Source organism: Orcinus orca, chromosome X (genome assembly GCF_937001465.1).
Source record: "Orcinus orca chromosome X, mOrcOrc1.1, whole genome shotgun sequence".
In the NCBI taxonomy this organism is placed as follows: domain Eukaryota; kingdom Metazoa; phylum Chordata; class Mammalia; order Artiodactyla; family Delphinidae; genus Orcinus; species Orcinus orca.
The window spans coordinates 112,948,504-112,972,605 of NC_064580.1; the positions used below are offsets into that span (position 1 = coordinate 112,948,504).

At 38.7% G+C, this 24,102-nt stretch overlaps 1 protein-coding gene across 9 annotated transcripts in view; it reads right to left on the minus strand.

The window, feature by feature from the left end:
* ENOX2 (ecto-NOX disulfide-thiol exchanger 2) overlaps positions 1 to 24,102 on the minus strand; it is a 303,972-nt gene that overhangs the window by 76,095 nt on the left and 203,775 nt on the right. For 6 of the 9 annotated variants that reach the window (XM_049704374.1, XM_049704375.1, XM_049704371.1 and 3 more), the window contains 2 exons: positions 23,930 to 24,018; positions 11,597 to 11,731 (listed from right to left, as the gene is read on the minus strand). In XM_049704374.1, coding sequence (XP_049560331.1) covers positions 11,597 to 11,731; positions 23,930 to 23,978 — 184 coding nt within the window. In that variant the 5' untranslated portion in view covers positions 23,979 to 24,018. The remainder of the gene's footprint in view (positions 1 to 11,596; positions 11,732 to 23,929; positions 24,019 to 24,102) is intronic. The other 3 variants (XM_049704376.1, XM_049704372.1, XM_049704373.1) reach the window with 1 other exon arrangement.

The window sequence follows — 24,102 nt, forward strand, 5'->3', positions numbered from 1 at the left end:
CTAAGAGGAAATTTTATTTTTCTGAAAACAAATTTACTTTTAGCCCTCATATGTTATCTCACCCAACATGCAAGTATTCATACATGCCTGTGCGTGCACACACACACACACTCCTTCCCTTCCTCCCTGTGACTCTCATCTCTCTACTCTCCTCCACATGCTAGTTATATGACCTTGAGGGATGTTTCTTAATATCTGTGTGCCTCCATCTCCTTTTTGGTAAAAGTAGGGATAAATAATGACATTTAGCTCAAAGGATGAAAGGACAGAACAGATATGAAAACCTCTGGCATGATACATGGTGGTCCTGATAGGTAAGTTTCCTTCCTTCCATTCAAAACATGCGTCCACACACTAATATATTCACTTATTCAGGCATTCACTTCCACATCCCACAAACATTTGTGATAGCTTCCTATATGTCAGGCTCTGTGCAGGGGGACAGGGCGTCCAGGTCTTTTTTTCCATCTTGGAGAACTTAGGAGCCCTGACACTCTGTGTTCCTATGCTGTAGAATGACAGCACTGTGGCTAAGAATGCCATTTATGTCTTTGGAAAATTTGATTCCTTGTGTATAAGGTTTTGGAAAAATTGTTAAAATTATCTCCCCCATTTACAAACTGTTAATTTTCAGTAGGAAAAGATCAGATTAGATTGTGTGCCAACTAAACAATCCCATCTATTTCCGCCCCCCACTGAAATGTTTGTCTTCCTTTTATTGTTCTGCCTGCCTCCTCATTGTTATTCATATAGTTCTGTCACTCACAACTCTACCTTACCACAGATTACAGAAACATCAGTTCATTAAACAAGTTCTGCCACTTCGACTGAGAAAGAAATGCCTGTCTCCATGTACTGTCTACTAATAAATGGAGACAAACAAAAAACAAATACACAGGATAAATATAACTCCTGACTGATGTACTCACCACTGTGCTGTTTGGTATGATTACATTAATATTTTATGAAATTCATTTAAAAGCAAGTGTATTCATGACATATGGCTAAAGCCAGAGTAGATAAACTCCCTTTCTTCTTTGCATTCAATATGCCAAGAGTTCCATAGGCTACACTGCCTAGCAAGGCTTGCTAGAGGGCAGGATGTACATTGTACATGACATTTCAAGGGCTCCTATCACATTGATTATTTCTTTTGTTTATCTTCAACCATTAAAACCAAAGTAGACTTGAATTTCCAATACCAACCAAGAAAATAACCATTTGAAATCATGGGCCTTATACAAGTATTGCAGAATCTGAAAAAAATCAAAGAAGTCCAACACTAAAATACACTGGGAATAGAACACCAGAGAAATTCTCTCCCTTTTTCAGGCCCTATTCTGGCTTGAAGAGTACAGCCAACATGTACATAGTATTACCACTTATGTTAGGAATTTAAACTTCTGAAGGAGATTTGAAATCATTTTATAAAAGGGTTGTGGAGGGACTTCACTGGTGGCCCAGTGGGTAAGACTCCATGCTCCCAATGCAGGGGGCCAGGGTTTGATCCCTGGTTGGGGAACTAGATCCCACATGCACGCTGCGACTAAGAAGTCCACATGCCGCAACTAAGAGATTGCATGCTGCAACTAAGAAGTCCGCATGCCGCAACTAAAAAGAAAGATCCGGGGCTTCCCTGGTGGAGCAGTGGTTGAGAGTCTGCCTGCCGATGCAGGGGACGCGGGTTCGTGCCCCGGTCCGGGAGGATCCCACATGCCGTGGAGCGGCTGGGCCCGTTGAGCCATGGCCGCTGAGCCTGCACGTCCGGAGCCTGTGCTCCGGCAACGGGAGAGGCCACAACAGTGAGAGGCCCGTGTACCGCAAAAAAAAAAAAAAAAAAAAAAAGTGTGTATATATATATATATATATATATATATATATATATATATGTATACATATATATATGTATTTATCTATTTAGGATCTTTTTTTGTTTTTATATATTTATTTATTTATTTATGATTTTTTTTGTTTTTTATATATTTATTTATTTATTTATGTATTTATCTATTTATTTAGGATCTTTTTTTTTTTTTTTTTTTAGTACACGGGCCTCTCACTGTTGTGGCCTCTCCCGTTGCCGGAGCACAGGCTCCGGACGTGCAGGCTCAGCGGCCATGGCTCACGGGCCCAGCCACTCCGCGGCATGTGGGATCCTCCCGGACCGGGGCACAAACCCGCGTCCCCTGTATCGGCAGGCGGACTCTCAACCACTGCGCCACCAGGGAAGCCCCAGTAAATAAATATTTTTAAAAAGGGTTGTGGAAAAGGCCAGGGTATTCCCCTAAAGTCCTTTCACAATAAATATCCTGTTCTGTTTTGCTTTTACCACCATCTCTTCTTCTAACGCCTTTTCCCTACTGCCTTCTTTACTCTTGGCACTGCCATTGATGGAAATGACATAAGATGTTGGTTTGTATTCCGTCTTTTGATTCATGTACATTCCAAACTCCCAGCTTACTGGAAATGCTGCAAATGCTATTTTTCAGTTGCGCCACCTTGCTCCTCTGAGTTGCAGCTCTATTACATCTCTATTATATGATTTTAAGTAATGTTTCAGTGTAGCCTTAAGTCTTCCTGCTGCCTAGCAACTTGCACTTAATTCAACATAGAGTAGTTATCTAGCAATATTATCATCCTCTATTCTCTGTATACATCTGAGCCAGGGAGCTACAATGGAGGAAAATGTCATTTGTCCAGTCATCCATATGTCTAACCATTTGTATGTCCTTCCGTATTTTGATGCCAGCCCCTCTGCAGGTGTTGGGGTTGAAGGAATAAGATAAAATCCTCGACTTCAGAGTACAGTTTGGGAACAGCCATGCAAACAATTATAATGCTTTATCATCAATTATTATTATCATCACTATAATTGTTTATTGGGTGCTTCCATTGTGCTAGGGACTGTGCTTAAGCATTTTATATAATCTCATTCCAAAAGACCAGTGGGCTAGGTACTGTTATTATCCTTCATTTTATAGATAAAGAAACTGGGGCTCAGAAGGGTTTAGTTACTTGCCCAAGATTCCACAGCCAATAACCTAGGCAAGACCTAGGATTCAAATCCAGGTTAGTTTAACTCTAATGCTTTTAACCACTGCACTGCCTCTCAATGTAGTATGGCAATTGTTTTAATGAATTAATTTAATTACAGGTATAAGGTGAAACAGGTATGCTGAAAAACATGGCAGACGAATAACAAAATGCTTCTATATAATTCTTTTTTGCAAGTGTGGTGGATTAAAGGTGGATACGAATTCTTTGTTTCCCCTCCTGTCAAGAGGTGCGGTCTATGCCCCATCCCCTTGAGGACCTGGAAGGGCTCTAGAACCACTTTGACCAATAGAATACAGCAGAAGGGATGTTGTGCCTGTTTTCAGGGCCAGGCCTTAAGAGAGATAAAATTTCCACTTGTCTCTGGGAACACTTGCTATGGGAGCTTTAGTCACAATGTAACATGTCTGACTACCATGCTGGAGAGACCATGTGGAGAGGGCCTTAGTGTAAATGGAAAGGGAGGGATCCAGCTGAGCCCAGTGTTTTATCTGTCCCTGCCAAGGTGCCATGAGTATGAATAAAATTGTATTGGAACCTCCAGACTATCCCACCACAGCTGAGGCATCCCAGTTGATACCATGTGGAACAGGTGGATTGCCCATTTGAGTCCTGCTTAAACTCTTTATCCAGAAAAATCTTAAAATATAGTAAAGTCATTGTGTCTTAAGCCACTAAGTTATAATGTGTTTGTCATACAGCAATAGGTAAGCAGAATATGCAGCACGTCTGAGGAGTGGGGTGTGATTGGTTAATAGAGTTAGCTATTTTCAAGTAATTAAAATAGAAAGTACACTAAGCACCTAACTAGACTGACATTATTTTTCCGATTATTGAAAAGGTGCTTTGGGATCCAGCAGGGCCCCACAGCCACTGTCTTTGAGCAATAGCTGTCACTGTACTATTGCTGTGTAGAAGGACCAGTTGGAACAATGCCAGATGACAACACACTACCAGATGTACAAAGACTACAGATGTCTACAAAACACTAGAAACCTTAGAGGTTGCCCATCTTTAATGCCTGACAAAGACACCACATATGCCAATTTTATGGTTCAACCCTTGATATTTTCTGGCAGGCCAGTTCACGATGGCTTTCTTCCTATAGACAGCAACATCTACTTTTGTGGCAGGGGAAGAGGATGCTGTCCATAATACTACTACCCATTGATCAGGTGTATATGAATTTTCAGGTTTTATACACATCATCTCATTTAAACTTCAGAACAATCCTAAGGAATGACCAATATTATTATTCCCTATTTTACAGATGAGGAAATTGAAGCTTACAGAGATAACACAGTAAGGCCACACAGTAGGTGGCTTTTACTAGTTATGCTCTCAATCATTACTCTACTCTGCTTCTCACAAAGTCCATGGGTCCACAGGAAAAAAAGATCCTTCTTGTCAGACTAAGCTCTGTTATCTACCTACTCAACCTGTAGAGTCCTTCAAATGTTCCTGTCCAAAAGGCTACCATAGGATTGCTTATCTCTACAGCCAGAACTTCCTGTTGAGATATTCAATATATGTGTTGTCACAGCATTAGATAATTTAGAGCCCTCTGTTCTAAATCTGAAGTCTCAACTTTGACTCACAGGAGAAGTTGGAATTGTGGCAATGTATGAACTGGAGATAGGCAGATATAGGAGCTGACATATTTACTATCCTGCTTGCCTTTTCAGAACTGGACCTGGTTCTGGTTGGCTGGAGTCCTCTTCATACCCTCAGAAAGCCTCTGCTTACACTTAGTGACTTCTCCCCATCCAAGTCCCCCGCCCAGGTCCATTAAAGGCATTTCCAATCTTTTAGGTATTCCAGAGACCCTTGATCACCAGGAGGTAGTTTGTATTCACAGTAAAACCACTGAAATGCAACTATGGATTAGTCTAAAATAAATGTTCCAAATAGGATCTAATTATATATGCATAATTAAGCTATTTTATAGAAAGTTATGATTCCAATTCAGGTATACATTTCTGGTACATTATTGCTATTTCTTTAGAGTTCCTATAAAATTCATTGGAAAATTAAGAATTATGCCTGGGTATTGAGAAATTTGAACTCACTACAGTCCTGGCTGCCTCCTCTCTACACAGATCTTGAAAAGACTTTTCAGGCAGCCAACCTGAAGAGGGAACACAGATTTCTAAGGAGAGCTTGGCTGAGCTGTGAGATGACCTTGGACTTACCACAAGCCCTCTTGGAAACAGAGCACAAGTTTCTAAATTTTTGCACAATGACTCTCAAATTGTACCAAAATCTGTCTTGCTTCTCCAGAAGATCATCAAAACCCTTGTTTCAGGTCATTTGGAAAGTTGGGGTAGGGCCTGGTTCATGTACAATGACAAACGAGGCAGCAAGCTGGGCTTGGGTGGGTTATGTGGCATAATTTCAGCTCATAAAGACTCTCCCTAATAAATATCAACTTTGATCCCAAATTTCAACCAATGAAGCTTTATTTCATTAGTATAAGTTTTTGCAAATATCTATATATCTAGTCCACCTTCCCCCTATTCCTCCCTATTTTGTTCTTTGTGTTCTTGCCTTGTTAGAACATTTGACAGATTCAGGGTCATGCCCCTGACTCTCATCTAGGGATTCTGTGAACACCTTTGGAAAGGCATTAGGGAGGACATTTCACACTACATCTTTGGTTCCTAGATTTCTGGATTTTAGAGATGAATAAGAAATATATATATACATATATATATTTAAGGTTGCCAACCTCTTAATTTGCTAAGACATGGAAAAAAGTAACAAAAATTAACCACATACCATTCATGCAATTCACAAAAGACAGAACATTTCAAAACCAAAAATATAGGAAATCTATAATCTCCAAATAAAGAACAGTCCTTTCAATTGAGCAAATTTAGCTTCATGAAAAATTCACTATATTCTTAGTTTCTACATTTTGCAGTGGATGAGAGAAAGCAATATCAACTGGTCCTGGGCCCCAGCCCAGTGTTTGGAGATGACTCAACTACCTCACTTAGTGTGCACCCTTATGTATCAAGATCCCTATGAAAAAAGTCTTTCAGAGCTAAAGTGTCAAACACACACAAGTGTTAAGGGCCATGAAAAGTTTGACTTCTGCTGAGGACTGGTATATTTTCTCTTCAGGGAAAATGCAAATTATATAACTGATCAGGTTTCCCTTTTTGTTTTGGCTACCTGGTCACAAGTGCAGTTCACCTTTAGAAACTGGGTGGGATCCTATAACCTACATATCTCAATTCTAATTAACCTCCCTACCGGGGCTTCCCCTTCTATTCTCATTTATATTTTCCCAGATGATGGTTTATTTTACTTGTAATTTTTTTCTTTTACTGTAATCTTTCTTATAAGCTGCCTCAAATATTTTGTGGAATGGGGTGATGTAAATCAGCTCAGTATTTAACCATTTCCCCCACACTGTATAGTCTTGCATACCTTCCGGTCGTTGGTGTACCACTTCCTCTGTTTAGGCTGTTCTTAGTTCCTTTTTTCCATCTGACACTTTCTTATATATCCCTGGACACTGAGCTCAAATGTTGCCACTTCTGTCAAACCTTCCCTGATCACCACTACCCACCTAGCACCCCCTCCATCCTACCCTGGCTAAAACAATACTTTTCTACATGTATCTACTATGGCTAAACAATACTTTTCTACATGTATCTACTGTGACACTTGCTACATTGTAGTGTAGTGATATGGACTTTGCTGCCTCTGCCACTGGATTCTGAGCTTGAAGGCCCACTTGGTATCCCCTTGACCTAGCTCAATATATTTAAATTCATGGATGGGTGAATAAAAGCACAAAGGAACAAAATGTTTAGGAAGTCTTTGAGTTGTTGAGGGTCAAGAGGCAGCTCAAATGAGAACAGGTTTTATTAGGGATAAAATATGGGGGTTCTAAAAATACTCTAGTCACTATGAGGGAAGGAATCTTTCTCTTTTTTGTTCACTGATTTATCCCCAGGGCTCCTCACAGTATCTTGCTTACAGCAGGCCTCAGTAAATATTCCTTGTATGAATGAATAAATAAACCACCTCACTCTACTGGACTCTTCATAATAGTTTCCATGGGGGAATCTTGAGAGTTCCATCACTTGGTAGGATTCAAGCTTGATTTGGAGAGACATTAGTTCTATTTGGTACAGTGGTTTATATATTATCGGCTCTTGGTGAAGTGTCCACCATGATGATGAACAGTGCTCTCCTTTCTCAGGATCTCAACATTATCTGCCACTGAAAGCATATTCTATTTGTGGAAGATATTAAAATAATAGAAACCCAAGTCCGGGCCTCCTTGAGGAGCTTGAAGAACAGTGGCCTATCATGTGTCACACATCTTCATTCTTTCTTTCTGTTCTCATCAGAGTTTGCCTGCTGCATCCAGTGAGAACTGCCTCCTTAAGAATGACAATTCTCATAGGTGGGCAGCGTCTTGCTCTGGGAATAAGGGCCATGAGTCATATTTTCCAACATCTCTCATTATGGAGGAGGCATAGTCAATACAGTGGAGACACCATAATGAGGGACACTTCTTCTTTGGGACTTCACAGGCTCCACACTTGGATGCTAAGGATATTTTAATTTAGGGGAAAGTAAAGGAAGCAGCACACAGTATTCACTGAGTACCCTTTAATCGGCCCATTCTTGGATTCATCTGGAATGATGGGCAGAACAATGCTCCAAAGGCGGCCTGACTCTTTTTGGTGCCTCCCTTCATGTGAAAACTAACATTAGTCTTATTTGACGAGCTTGGAGAAGCAAATAATCTTTCAAGAAAGACAGGTGCCGGCCAGAGGGGACCTTCAAATCTGCCATCACTGTGGATTAACTTTATTGAACAGCAGCTGTACAAAAAACACCATGTTAGATGAAAGGGAGCTCTACACCAAACCCCAGAGATGGCCAGTCTCTGCTCCATGCTCAAGGAATATAATAAGCTAGACACTGCCCAGATGACAAGTATGTGTCTAAGAGATTCAGCATCCATGACAGTATGGATTTGAGCTCTCTGGGGGAAGTCAAGGAAGCTTATGTATCATTTGTTTTTCATCAATGCCAAAAGCCTTTTCTGTTGTCACAGATAGGCCAAATGAGACAGGACAAAGAAAAACTCTGCCGGCTAAGAAGGAAACCTTCTAAGGGGCAGAAAAGTAGCTAAATTACTAAGCCATCAATGGGTGACCTCAGGAAAGAGTTCCATGTGGCTCCTTTGCTTCCTTTTCCATTTTAAGGAATTTGGGGCAGTAGGAAGAGGATTAGGGGGATGTTTTATCCCATTCAGTTAAAACATTACATAAAAAGGTGGCAGGCCCCCTGTTTCCCAGACTCTAGCAAGAAGAAGGGTAAGCAGCATTGGCGTGTGGAGCCAACTTTCTGCTTCTCTGGACACCCCCCACCAGACTTACAGGGAGCAGTCACCAGCATTGTCAGACACACACTGTTCTCTTCACCTGCCATTGTCCAGTTCTTCTCCAGGGAAAAATTTGTCCCTGCATTCATTATACTTCATTGTTGTTAAGAATAGAAATAAGCCATAATTCAACTTTTTGTGAGCCATATATCAGATGTGAACTTGAAATAATAATAATCATAGCTGAGTTCACTGAGGAATTACTGTGAGTCAGGCATCATTCTAAGACTTTACATGTATTAACTCATTAATCCTCATAACAATGCTATGTCATAGGTGCTATTATTATCTCTGTTTTACAAATGAAGAAACTGAGGCATAGAGAGGTTAAGTAAATTGCCAAAGGTTACACAGCTACTTAATGTCAGAGCAGGGATTTATTTGAACCCAGGCAGTCTATATCCAGAACCCATGTTCTAATCTGATGAGTAAATTGCTTCCCTAAAATAATATGGAGAGGAGAAAAATCATTTCACATACAACTGAAGTGATTTTACACATAGCTTTACAAAGTATGTCTCAGCCTAGTGCTATTGCCCTGTATACTTTTTTTTTTGCGGTATGCGGGCCTCTCACTGTTGTGGCCTCTCCCGCGGAGCACAGGCTCCGGACGCGCAGTCCCAGCGGCCATGGCTCACGGGCCCAGCCGCTCCGCTGCACGTGGGATCCTCCCAGACCGGGGCACGAACCCGCGTCCTCTACGTCGGCAGGCGGACTCCCAACCACTGCGCCACCAGGGAAGCCCTTTTTTATCGGGGAGGAGTAGTTTTTTAAATTTTTTTTATTTTTAAAATTTATTATTATTATTATTAGTTTTAAGAGAACTAAATATCAGTATTTCTAAGACCAGGTTTCCAAAAACCCAAGTAACTTTCTTTGGAGCATAGCTAAATGATCCCTGAGTCACAGGGTTGAAGGGGACCATGAGAAGCCATTTCTTCATAGTCCTTAAGAAAACAAGAGGAAGGCAAAGGGGCTTGAAGTAGAAATTAAAATCACTCTTGAGGTTTCAAATGTCTAGTTGGGGTGGATGTGATTAGCGCTGACACTGGCTGCCTAGTACCCAAGTACTTTCAGTCTAAATGGCAGCTTAGCAGCTATTTGAAGGAAGTATGTTAGTATTTCCTTTACCTTAAATAACATGTAATATGACTAATAGCAATAATAATGGCACCAGTTAACCTTCACTGAGTGCTTATTATATACCAAGCATTGTGCTAAGTATATTATTTAACATTCACAGCAATCCTATGAGGTAGATACTATAACCATCCCCAATTCACAGATGAGAAAACTGAGGTACAGATAGGTCAAGTAACTTGCTCAAGGTCACATAGCTAGCAAGTGGCAGAGCCAGGATTTAACCCGAGCAGTTTGTCTTTGAGGCCTGTACTAAGCAAGTTACTGTCTCTACAGAAATAGCCCTCTGAGCTACTGTTATGAAAACCTACCCCAATTTTCTAGGCCTGATATTGACCCTAGCACAGCTTTGGGCCTGTAACGATGGCCTGGATGATTTTTTACTCTCAATGTTAGGCCTTTTTTTGTTCCACATTATAGATGGGTGGCAAAGCACTGAAGATTACTTTGTGAGCATAGAGTTATGTTTAAATGTGGTAATTTACAAATAATCTAAGCTAACATTTAGTCCTCTTAGTAACAGAGTAGGTCTGGCCTCAAGATTTTTTCTGGGACATATACCCATACAGTTCAGTCTTCCATAAATTGGTAATATTTAAGCCAAATCAGATAATCTAGTCACTCTAGACTATAAGAGATAGTCTAGAGTGATTGTGATTGTGATTCAGGACCACTCTATATAAAGCTATAAAATAATATATAAGATTTTAGTTTAAATTCTATTATAATAAAATAATGAAGAAAAATGAAATAAAAAAATTACACCCTTTGGAAATGTTTATGAGAAATATATTAATAATGATTTTTAAAGTATTTTAATAGCCAACATTTTTGAGCACTAACTATGTGCCAGGAATTTTACTAAGCACAATTTAATTCTCACAACAACCCTAAGTGGCATCACTCTAGATCTGTTTCGCAACTTTAATGTGCTTATGAATCACATGGGGATCATGTTAAAATGCAGCTTTGATTCAGTAGGTCTGGGCTGTGGCCTGAGATTCTGGGATTCTTAACAGCTCCCAGGTTATGCAGACCACACTTGAGTAGCAAGGTCCTAGATTGGCCTAGATTGTCTTGGTCCTGTCATGCTTTTAAGTAGGATAACAAGTGAATCTGGGAGATTAATGTTTAGGATGTTTAAAAAGCACCCCAGGCTTCCTGATATGACAATTCCCTAATGTCTTCATAAACCCATTTTTTGATCAAATTTATAATTATTTTATAACATTTATATCATTATTCATGATTTTATATTTGCAAATTTGCCTACTTGCTAAAATTCCTTTGTAACCCCCCAAATCAATACTCACAATACTTTCATGGTCATTTAAGGTCATATGCAGAGCGATAAAAAATTTGAGTTGCCCAAGGCACATTCACAAACCTATTTTTATGGTTAATGGCTCTGATAGTCCAGGAAGCTTTTCTGTGTCTAAACTAAGCCCTTCAGATGACATGGCATTTTTCTTCTGATTTTATCTTTAGTGGAGATGGAGTTAGTATACCATGCCCATTCTCTTACAGGTTACTTTGTTCTAAAAAATATGAACAGTTATTCAATGTTAACAATAGTCTTTGGGATGTTCCCCGCTATCTCCTGTCCTTCCCTCTAGGAACCTAAGATTTTTGGGATATCTAAGTCAGTTCTCATTCTAGCTCCACGTTTATTTGTTTCCTCTAAGAAATGTATAAAATTAGACAAACTTTGTAATTCTTTGCCAAATCCTGCTGTACTTTTATTCCAATGAGTTAAATATTCAGTGACCATATCCTGCATCAGATATACCCCCAGCTTGCCCATAGTGCAATAGGGACTATACTAGTAACTACAGGCCACCCAGCCTATAAAGCTCATATTACAAAAATGCACACTCTAGGCAGAATCTGATAAATGTCAACTTCAAAATAAGTTGTGTCATATTGTTATATTTATGTCCATATGGTCAATAAAAAGAAACACTTGTGAGGTGATTAAAAATAGCATACCAGGTAAAATTGGTTGTCCGGCAATTCCCAGCGGTGCCATTCCGAGATTATTCATTGCTGTGGCCCATGCAGTTGGATCAGACATGGGTAGTGTCATTGCAGTGGAATCCACATTCAGAGTTCTACTATTATCAGCTAAGAAGAAATGACAAGCAAAATAATTTGTTGTATTAAGGTTTCAGTATCTAGTTCACTTATCAATGTAAACTCTGGCAACTCTTTACAGAAATGGACTGATGGACAAGTGGTGGACACAGCCTTAATTTCAGCTCTTTACAAGGGTTAAAACAATACAGCTCGAACTGGCAGGAAGTTATAGAATTTGAAAGCCCTTTACCAGATGGCATTTCAGTGTTTCTTTCTTTCTCTCTCTCCCTCTCTCTCTCACCCCACTCCCCTCCCTCCCTCCCTCCCTTTTCTTTTTTTCCTTCCTCCCTCCCTCCCTCCCTTCTTTCCTCCCTCCCTCCCTCCCTTCCTTCCTTCCTCCTTGTTTTAAAGTCAATGAAAACTATTTTTTAGAGTAGTTCTAGGTTCACAGCAAAATTGAGGGGAAAGTACAGAGATTTCACATATACACCCACCCTCCCACATGCATAGCCTCCCCTATTATCAACATCTCTCACCAGAGTGGTTCATTTGTTACAACTGATGAACCTACACTGATGCATCATAATCATCGAAAAGCCATAGTTTACATTAGGTTTCACTTTGGTGTTTTACATTCTACAGGCTTTGAAAAATGTATAGTGACATGTATCCATCATTGTAGTATCATACAGAGTATTTTCACTGCCCTAAAATTCCTTTGTGCTCTACTTATTCATCCTTCTCCCCTCCCCCAACCCCAGCAACCACTGATCTTTTACTGTCTCCATAGTTTTGCCTTTTCTAGAATGTCATATAGTTGGAATCATACAGTATGCAGCCTTTTCAGATCGGCTTTTTTCTCTTAGTCATATACATTTAAGTTTCCTCCATGTCTTTTCATGGCTCCATAGCTCATTCCTTTTTTTTTTGCTGAATAATACTCCATTGTCTGGATATACCACACTTTATCTTTTCACGTACTGAAGGACATTGTGGTTACTTCAAAGTTTTGGCAATTATGAATAAAACTGCTATAAACATTTCTGTGCACGTTTTGTGTGAACATAAGTTTTCAGTTCCTCTGGGTAAATACCAAGGACTGCAATCACTGGATTGTATGGTAAGAGCATATTTAGTTTTGTAAGAAGCTGTCAACCTGGCTTCCAAAGTGGCTGCACAAGTTTGCATTCCCACCTCCAGTAAATGAGAGCTCCTGTTGATCCACATCCTCACCAGTATTTAGTGTTGTCAGTGTTCTGGATTTTGGTCATTCTAATAGGTTTGTAGTGGTATTTCATTGTTGTTTTAATTTGCATTGCCCTGATGACATATGATGTGGAGCATCTTCTCATATGCTTATTTACCATCCATATATCTTCTTTGGTGAGGTGTCTGTTAGTCACTGGCCCATTTTTCAATCAGGTTGTTTGTTTTACTATTGTTGAGTTTTAAGAGTTCTCTGTGTATTTTAGATAACAGTCCTTTATCAGATGTGTATTTTGTAAATATTTTCTTCAAGTCTATGTCTTGTCTTCTCATTCTCTTGACATTGTCTTTCACAAAGTTTTCTAATTTTAATGAAGTCTAGTTTACCAATAATTTCTTTCATGGATCATAACTTTGGTGTTATATTTAAAAAGTTATTGCCATATCCAAAGTCATCTAGGTTTTCTCTTATGTTGTCTTTTAGGAGTTTTACAGTTTTGTATTTCACATTTAGGTCTATGATCCATTTTGAGCTAATTTTTTTTTTTTGGTGGTATGTGGACCTCTCACTGCTGTTGCCTCTCCCGTTGCAGCGCACAAGCTCTGGATGCGCAGGCTCAGCGGCCATGGCCCACGGGCCCAGCCGCTCCACGGCATGTGGGATCTTCCCGGACTGGGGCACGAACCCGTGTCCCCTGCATCAGCAGGCGGACTCTCAACCACTGCGCCACCAGGGAAGCCCTGAGCTAATTTTTTGATGGGTATAAAATCTGTGTCTAGATTCATTTTTTTGCATGTGGTTGTCCAGTTGTTCCAGCACATTTGTTGAAGAGACTATCTTTGCTCCATTGTATTGCCTTTGCTCCTTCGTCAAAGATCTGTTGACTCTATTTATGTGGGTCTATTTATGGGCTCTCTCTTCTGTTCCACTGATCTATTTGTCTATTCTTTCACCAGTACCACACTGTCTTGATTACTATAGCTTTACAGTCAGTCTTCAAGTTGGGAGGCATCAGCCTTCCAACTTTGTTCTTCTTCTTCAATATTGTGTTGGCTACTCTGGGTCTTTTGCCTCTCCGTAAAGTTTAGAATCAGTTTTTTTTTTATATCCACAAAATAACTTGCTTGGACTTTGATTGAATCAAGTTGGGAAAAATTGACATCTTGACAATATTGAGTCTTCCTATCCGTGAACATGAAATATCTATTTATTTAGTTCTTCTTTGGCTTTTTTTTCATCAGAATTTTATAGTTTTCCGAGTTTTTTTTTTCAAGTGTACACACCACAGGAGCTTGGGATGATTAAGATGTTTCCCATTCTTCTCATAGTCTAGTTGCATATGATTACTTCAGCAGCTTTCATCCAAACTACTCATGCATGCAAACCAAGAAAAAACATCCAAAAGGGGTTTCCATAGTAGCAATGAAAAGGAAAAATTGTATTCCTGATGGAATTTCATATCTTTGAGGTGGTACTTTTTAGTTGGACACATGATCAACAAATATCAATTTAACCAATTGAGTATTTGGGGGGTTAGGATAGCAGAGTACAAGCAGATAGGAGACATAGTCCCTGCCTTCAAAGGTTATACAATCTAACTGAAGAGACCGATGATGATGGTGATGATGATTATTATTATCACTACTCTCACCACCTCCATCCATTACTACCACTAACTATTGAACATTTGCCATATGCTAGGTAAAGCTCTTGGCATGCATTATTTTCATTTAACTTTCAAAACAACCCTATGAGATAGGGGCTCTTTATATCTCCATTTAATAGATGAGAGGCTTTGAAGGGTTACATATATAGTCCAAGGTCACACAGAATGTGTACTTTTAGGCACCATGCTTTAGTATCTCCAAATAAACAATTAGGAAACAATGAAAGACTCAAAGAGTATAGACTAGGAATGTTATTGGAGTTTAAGGAATGAGGCTTTGTGGAGAAGACAGGATTTGAAAGAAAGATTTCTATAGCGTATGTCTTGAATTATGGGTAGTTATTAAATAGGTAAAGAAGAGGGGCTAAGACATTCCAGAGCAGGGATGACATAAGCAAAGACGTTGAAGCAGGTTATACATGCATGTGCATGTATATATTGCACAGTTGGGAGAGATATAGTCGTAAGTCATCTGAGCACAAAAAGTCTTTTATTTTGGTAAATTTCCCTCTGACTACTGATAGCCATTAAAAAAAAACTTTCCATTGCTTTCCTCCTACCTCCCAGTATGCACTCCTGCCAATTACACCCCCAAAGGCAACTCTATTCTAATAGTAGCTTGCTAACATCCGTCCATCACATCCTTCCAACCTGGCAATATGAGGGATGATCCTTGGCTGGGTTATTTATACAAGTGCTATTTTGGTCACTGATTGGTCATTACAAGAAAATGCAAATGGCCAAAAACATTATTTCTGAAATATTAGTTTTTATTATTCTCCTATACTGCGAAATTGCCTATGCTTCCCCTCCATAAACCACCCCCCCGCCACACACACAGAGTGATTGATGGCCCTAAGCATTTGTTACCGCAGTCAGAAATCACATTTCAGAACTGGTGATTTCTCTGTCTGTAGGAGCTCTAGTCCTCACACCCAGTTTCCAGTGGTCTCTGAGAACGCATACAAGAAGGCTAGAAATAGCCTCTTGTAAATATTATCAAGAAAACAAACATGGGGCATCAAATATCCTTTGGGTCAAGAGTTTATATAATGATTATTAGGTTCATCTTGACTCCCAATCCCCAACTAGGGAGACAAGTTTTAGACAATGTTATAGCTGGAAGGGACCTTTAGGATGTTACTGAGTATGCACTTTGATTTTCTCTGCTGGCTGGAGAATGACTCTTAGAGGAAACAGGTTTAGAAGGACTGGTCCCCAATGCTAAAAATAATTTTTTGCAACAGTCTGGCTACTCACTGGCTCTGCAGGCATGGGAAATATATAAGAGAATTAGGAATTATTCTCAATAAAGAATTTTGAGATCAAAGATTAAGAATTTACAATGTACCTAGCCAAACTCTGGACTAATTTGGTGGGGGTGGGGGAGAGAATGATCTAAATTATCAGTTTTTTTAAAGGACAACATAGTATCACTATTTTCAAACTATATATTAATTCACAGTGCTTGTTAAAATGTTAGCAAGTAGAGTTCCTATTAGGCTTGTTTACAATGAACAGATAAGGAACATGCTAATTAACAGCATTATTTCGCTACAATGAACTCGGTTCTTAAATCCTTAAGGAGTTCTGCTTTAAATGCCCTTCTCATCACCCTCCCTTCCCCCAACACCCATCTCCACCTGTCAAGTCCTACTCATTTTTCAAGGGTCGTCTCAAATGCCACCTTGTCTGTGAAGCTACCTCACTGGAATTAATTACTCCTTCCTATGTGTTCTCATAATATTTTATGTAGAATTTGATTTTCATCTTTGTTTATTCTCTCACTTCTCCCCAAACCAAACTTTTACTGAGTCTTAGTATATGCCACGTTCTGTGCTAGTGACTAGGAATATAGAGATGAACAAAATTCATTTACTGTTCTGGAAGAACTCACAATACAATGAGAGGCATGACATATAAACAACTAAATACAAATCATTATAATAAGTACTGTAAAAAAACTATGAGGAAAGTGCTATGGGAACAGAGAAGGAGTAATGAAATCTCTGTAATGGGTCTGGACATATGTGTTTGGGGTTGAGAGGTGGAGGAGATGAGGAATAGTCAGGGAAGCCTTCACTGGCAAAGAATCATTTGAAGTGAATCTTTAAGGAGGGATAGGATTTTCCTCTAGGTGGTGAATGGAGGATTAGGGTTGAGGAGCATTCCAGGAAGCAAGAACAACTGAACATTTACCATTGACTGCCTTGAATTATAGTTATTGGATACATGTCTCTCTTCTGCTAGCCTACATGCTCCTTTAGCTCAGGGACTGGGTTTTAGGCATCTTTGTTTCCCCATTTCTTAGTTTAGTGTCTGGTATGAAGTAGGTATTCAAGAAATATTTGAATGAATGAATAAAGAAAATCAACTTACATTGATTTGGGGCACAATAAGCAATCTATGCAATGACACTCATTTATTATTTGTATACCTTTTCAGAACGATAAATTGGGATGCCATCTTAAAGGGGATGGTATAATTGCTAAACTGATTCACTCTCCAGGACAACTGAATTTATATGTAGAAATTTATTTAGAGTTATAACCAGGGATAGATGCACCCAACTAATAATTCAGTTTGATTTTATTAGCTATAATCTTTTCCCCATATAGGCACAGTCATATATATAAGCAAGCTTGTAAATTTTTACTTTCAAAGAGAAATCCCAGATGATCATCTCTGGCAGCAATCTGGATTTAAGGTCTGTACTAGCAAAACATGCTGTGCTAAACATCTGTTACGAATTATCACTTAATGGTGGAAAAGTTAAGTCCTGATTCACTTTTCAGACTAAAAATGCACATCTAACAATTTCTTTAGGTGTTTTATAAAAGTAGTCCTACGTCACTAAAGGAAGAAATTGCTCATTTTCCCATGAGTCCTATATTCACTGGCAACAGCCAAGAATATTCAGAAGGTAAGTGCCAGTGGTTGTCAAATGGTATTCAGAATACCTCACCCAAGTCTGTAGATCATGTCCTGCTATGCTGGTTCTATTGTTCTGCTTGTGTGGCAACTCCTCAAGACATCAAGTTGTAGAGTGGCTGTAAATGAGTGCCCTCTAGGTAAACTGATTGGAGATATGGCACTTTGGAACAAGAGTTCATTAGCACGAAAAAAATAAAACATTGGAAAGTGAAATCCACTTTAAGCTGGTATCACCCCATAACTATCAAATCACTACTGCCATCTGTTTATTTTTACACTGTTTATGCTTCACTGATTAAGTAGTCAATTACTGTCAAAGTTATTTGATCTTGAAGACAATACACACACACACACACACACATTCTGTGATACACCTCATCCTGTAGTGGAGTTAATTATTTCAAATGTTTCCCTTATTTCCTTTGAAACAAGTTCAATATGTTGGTGCCATCTTGCCAAATATATTTTATTAAGACATAAACTCTTCTTCTCTGACAGTTTACTCCCCTATAATTTTTCTTTCTTTTGTTCAGTTTTACATCCATTGGTTTTTATGCTTGCTATAACTTTATTACACAGTATTGTACAAAGTTTAGGAGAGGATTTTGTCAACAAACATCTGTTGAAAGTCTCTCAAGAGTAGGAAGTAATCTTGCCTAGTGATCAGGAGCATGGTTTTGGGAGTCAGATGGCTCTGTACCACAGTCTAGCTCTACTACTTAGTAACTGTAATGTGATCATTATTTTGCTCTTTTCTTTTTTCCTCTATTTGCCAGCCTGCCTTCCAGCCTTCCTTTCATATTTAGTGTAAGTTCATTGAACATATTCTATGTGTCATGCATCATTCTAGATATTGAAGACAACATTGTTGTGAGTCAAACTGGCCTCATCCTCGGTCATATGAAGCTAACAACATAGTGCAGGAGGGAGATATTAAAATACAAATGAATATAAAATAATTACACATTATGATAAGTGCTCTGAATAAAGAACTGGGTTTGATGAGAAAAATGTGAAGCTAAAAAATTAGGAAAATGATAGTATCTACCTTAAAAGTTTGTTGAAGATTAAATTAGATAACGTGGGTAAAGAATTTAGCATGGGGCTTCCCTGGTGGCGCAGTGGTTGGGAGTCCGCCTGCCGATGCAGCGGACAGGGGTTCGTGCCCCGGTCCGGGAAGAGCCTACATGCCGCGGAGCTGCTGGGCCCGTGATCCATGACCGCTAAGCCTGCACGTCTGGAGCCTGTGCTCCGCAACGGGAGAGGCCAAAACAGTGAGAGGCCCGCGTACCGCAAAAAAAAAAAAGAAGAATTTAGCATGGGCTCTGGGTCATATTGAGCACTTGGTAAGTGCAAATAATAACATGGTAATAGTTAAGATGATGATGAAGAAGTAGTCCTGGCCATGAAGGGCTCAAAGTCTACAGATAGACACACCATATATATGAGTTATTGCACTACATTATACAAATAATGAAACTGAGGCACAGAGAGTTTAAGTAATCAGCTCAATATCACACAGTTAATAAGAGGTAGAACAGGAATACAAACCCAGACAGCTCTGACACCAATGCCCACAGTCTTATGCATCACACTAAACTCCCTCCCAAAGATCCCCTTTATTTACAGTGTTCCATTAGCTCATTACTATCCTGTTTACAAGAGACCCACTTCAGCCCTAGGGACACATACAGACAGAAAGTGAGGGGATGGAAAAAATATTCCATGCAAATGGAAATCAAAAGAAAGCTGGAGTAGCACTTCTCATATCAGACAAAACAGACCTTAAAATAAAGACTATTACAAGAGACAAAGAAGGACACTACATAATGATCAAGGGATCGATCCAAGAAGAAGATATAACAATTGTAAATATTTATGCACCCAACATACGAGCACCTCAATACATAAGGCTAATGCTAACAGCCATAAAAGGGGAAATCAACAGTAACACAATCATAGCAGGGGACTTTAACACCTCACTTTCACCAATGGACAGATCATCCAAAATGAAAATAAATGAGGAAACACAAGTTTTAAATGATACATTAAACAAGATGGACTTAATTGATATTTATAGGACATTCCATCCAAAAACAACAGAATACACTTTCTTCTCAAGTGCTCATGGCACATTCTCCAGGATAGACAATATCTTGGGTCACAAATCAAGCCTTGGAAAATTTAAGAAGATTGAAATCATATCAAGTATCTTTTCCAAACACAACACTGTGAGACTAGATAACAATTACAGGAAAAAATCTGTAAAAATACAAACACATGGAGGCTAAACAATACAGTACTAAATAACAAAGAGATCACTGAAGAATCAAAGGGGAAGTAAAAAAATACCTAGAAACAAATGACAATGAAACCATGATGACCCAAAACCTACGGGATGCAGCAAAAGGAATTCTAACAGGGAAGTTTATAGCAATACAATCCTACCTCAAGAAACAAGAAATATCTCAAATAAACAAACTAACCTTACATCTAAAGCAATTAGAGAAAGAAGAACAAAAAACCCCCAAAGTTAGCAGAAGGAAAGAAATCATAAAGATCAGATCAGAAATAAATGAAAAAGAAGGAAATGATAGCAAAGATGAATAAAAATAAAAGCTGGTTCTTTGAGAAGATAAACAAAATTGATAAACCATTAGCCAGATTCATCAAGAAAAAAAGGGAGAAGACTTAAATCTTCTCCCTTTAGAAAGGAAATTAGAAAGGAAAAAGGAGAAGTAACAACTGACACTGCAGAAATATAACGGATCATGAGAGATTACTATAAGCAACTCTATGCCAATAAAATGGACAACCAGGAAGAAATGGACACATTCTTAGAAAAGCACAACCTTCCAAGACTGAACCAGGAAGAAAAAGAAAATATAAACAGATAAATGATAAGCACTGAAAGTGAAACTGTGATTTAAAATCTTCCAACAAACAAAAGCCCAGGACCAGATGGCTTCACAGGCGAATTCTATCAAACATTTAGAGAATAGCTAACACCTATCCTTCTCAAACTCTTCCAAAATATACCAGAGGGAGGAACACTCCCAAACTCATTCTACAAGGCCACCATCACCCTGATACCAAAACCAGACAAAGATGTCACAAAGAAAGAAAACTACAGGCCAATATCACTGATGAACATAGATGCAAAAATCCTCAACAAAATACTAGCAAACAGAATCCAACAGCACATTAAAAGGATCATATACCATGATCAAGTGGGGTTATCCCAGGAATGCAAGGATTCCTCAATATACACAAATCAGTCAGTGTGATACACCATATTAACAAATTGAAGGATAAAAACCATATGATCATCTAAATAGATGAAGAAAAAGCTTTTGATAAAATTCAACACCCATTTATGATAAAAACCCTCCAGGAGCAGGCATAGTGGGAACTTACCTCAACATAATAAAGGCCATATATGACAAACCCACAGCCAACATCGTTCTCATTGGTGAAAAACTGAAACCATTTCCTCTAAGATCAGGAAAAAGACAAGATTGTCCACTCTCACCACTAGTATTCAACATAGTTTTGGAAGTTTTAGCCACAGCAATCAGAGAAGAAAAATAAATAAAAGGAATCCAAATCGGAAAAGAAGAAGTAAAGCTGTCACTGTTTGCAGATGACATGATACTGTACATAGAGAATCCCAAAGATGCTACCAGAAAACTACTAGAGCTAATCAATGAATTTGGTAAAGTAGCAGGATACAAAATTAATGCACAGAAATCTCTTGCATTCCTAACACTAAGGATGAAAAATGTGAAAGAGAAATTGAGGAAACACTCCCATTTACCATTGCAACAAAAAGAATAAAATACCTAGGAATAAACCTACCTAAGGAGACAAAAGACCTGTATGCAGAAAACTTTAAGACATTGTTGAAAGAAATTAGAGATGACACAAACAGATGGAGTGATATACCATGTTCTTGGAATGGAAGAATCAACATTGTGAAAATGACTATACTACCCAAAGCAATCTACAGATTCATTGCAATCCCTATGAAACTACCAATGGCATTTTTCACAGAACTAGAACGAAAAATTTCACAATTTGTATGGAAATACAAAAGACCCTGAATAGCCAAAGCAATCTTGAGAACGAAAAACACAGCTGGAGGAATCAGGCTCCCTGCCTTTAGACTATACTACAAAGCTACAGTAATCAAGACAGTATGGTACTGGCACAAAAACAGAAATATAGATCAATGGAACAAGATAGAAAGCCCAGGGATAAACCCATGCATATATGGTCACCTTAACTTTGATAAAGGAGGCAAGAATATATAATGGAGAAAAGACAGCCTCTTCAGTAAGTGGTGCTGGGAAAACTGGACAGCTATATGTAAAAGAATGAAATTAGAACACTCCCTAACACTATACACAAAAATAAACTCAAAATGCCCCTAAATGTATGGCCAGACACTATAAACTCTTAGAGGAAAACATAGGCTGAACAGTCTATGACATAAATCACAGCAAGATGCTTTTTGACCCACCTCCTAGAGGAATGGGAATAAAAACAAAAATAAAGAAATGGGACCTAATGAAACTTAAAAGCCTTTGCACAGCAAAGGAAACCATAAACCAGATGAAAAGACAACTCTCAAAATGGGAGAAAGTATTTGCAAATGAAGCAACTGACAAAGGATTAATGTCCAAAATTTACAAGCAGCTCATGCAGCTTAATGTCACAAAAACAAACAACCCAATCCAAAAATGGGCAGAAGACCTAAATAGACATTTGCCCAAAGAAGATATACAGACTGTCAACAAACACATGAAAGAATGCTCAACATCATTAATCATTAGAGAAATGCAAATGAAAACTTCAATGAGATATCACCTCACACTGGTCAGAATGGCCATCATCAAAAAATCTACAAACAGTAAATACTGGAGAGGGTGTGGAGAAAAGGGAACACTCTTGCACTGCTAATGGGAATGTAAATTGATACAGCCACTATGGAGAACAATATGGAGGTTCCTCAAAAATCTAAAAATAGAACTACCATACGACCCGGCAATCCCACTACTGGGCATATACCCTGAGAAAACCATAACTCAAAAAGAGTCATGTACCACAATGTTCAGTGCAGCTCTATTTACAATAGCCAGGACATGGAAGCAACCTAAGTGTCCATCATCGGATGAATGGATAAAGAAGATGTGGCACATATATACAATGGAATATTACTCAGCCCTAAAAAGAAACGAAATTGGGTTATTTGTAGTGAGCTGGTTGGACCTAGAGACTGTCATACAGAGTGAAGTAAGTCAGAAAGAGGAAAACAAATACCATATGCTAACACATATATATGGAATCTAAAATAAAAAAAGGTTCTGAAGAACCTAGGAGCAGGACAGGAATAAAGACAAAGACATAGGGAATGGACTTGAGGACTTAGGGAGGGGGAAGAGTAAGCTGGGACGAAGTGATAGAGTGACATGGACATATATACACTACCAAATGTAAAATAGATAGCTAGTGGGAAGCAGCCGCATAGCACCGGGAGATCAGCTCGGTGCTTTGTGTCCACCTAGAGGGGTGGGATAGGGAGGGTGGGAGGGAGATGCAAGAGGGAGGAGATATGGGGATGTATGTATAAGTATAGGTGATTCACTTTGTTATACAGCAGAAGCTAACACACCATTGTAAAGCAATTATACTCCAATAAAGATGTTTAAAAAACAAAACAATACAAAATAGAAAAAAACATTACTATTGCAGCTACTACATTATATTTTTGTCACCTCTTTCTGTGGCTGTCTCTCCTCCTAGACTTTGAAGTCTCTTACTCCTCCTTGTTATTCCTAGTGCATACAAACTGTGTCTGACATAGAGAAGATGTGCAGCAAACAATTTAAAACAAATTAATAAGGAAATCTATGAGTATATATATAAGGGAGTCTTGCACAGACATTGTTCTTCCCAGAAGCAGATGCCAAGCTATTTAGAATGGGATACTATTCTGTTGTTGTATTAAGATAGAATATATTTTAGTGAGTTTCTTATGAATATTTTAAATGGAGGGAGAGACAGATGAAGATAACATGGTGATAATTTGGGGTATTATAATCTGAACATGCTGATAATGTAAGAGAATCACGATTACGGAAATACTAACTTTAAGAAAGGTAAGTCTGGAGATGGGGAGATAATTTTCATCACAGAAAAATTCTTTATAGGTAAGAAGGCAATGATTGGAATTACTTTGAGAATGTAAGGTTATTAAATTTACTAAAATAAATGTGCATGTAGCAGCTATATTTGTTAGCACCTTGAGGGCAGGGGATAGAAACCTCATTTACTTTTGTGTATTCTACAGTGACTAACTCAAAGTATGTGCCAATAAGTTGGCTTTTAAATAAGTGAACTCTTTAAGAACTCAGTAATTATACAAAGTGGGGCTTACCTGCAATGCCTATTTCATAGACCCATAGCCATTTAAAATTTCTTGACATTGTGTAGTCCTGAACCGTGGATTTAGCTCTCTAGTCATTTCTGCAGAAGGAAAATAGTGGTTTAAACCTGGGTGAGACATCAGGACTCTGGAACGTACTAGGACTTAGATAAATGGTGAATGAT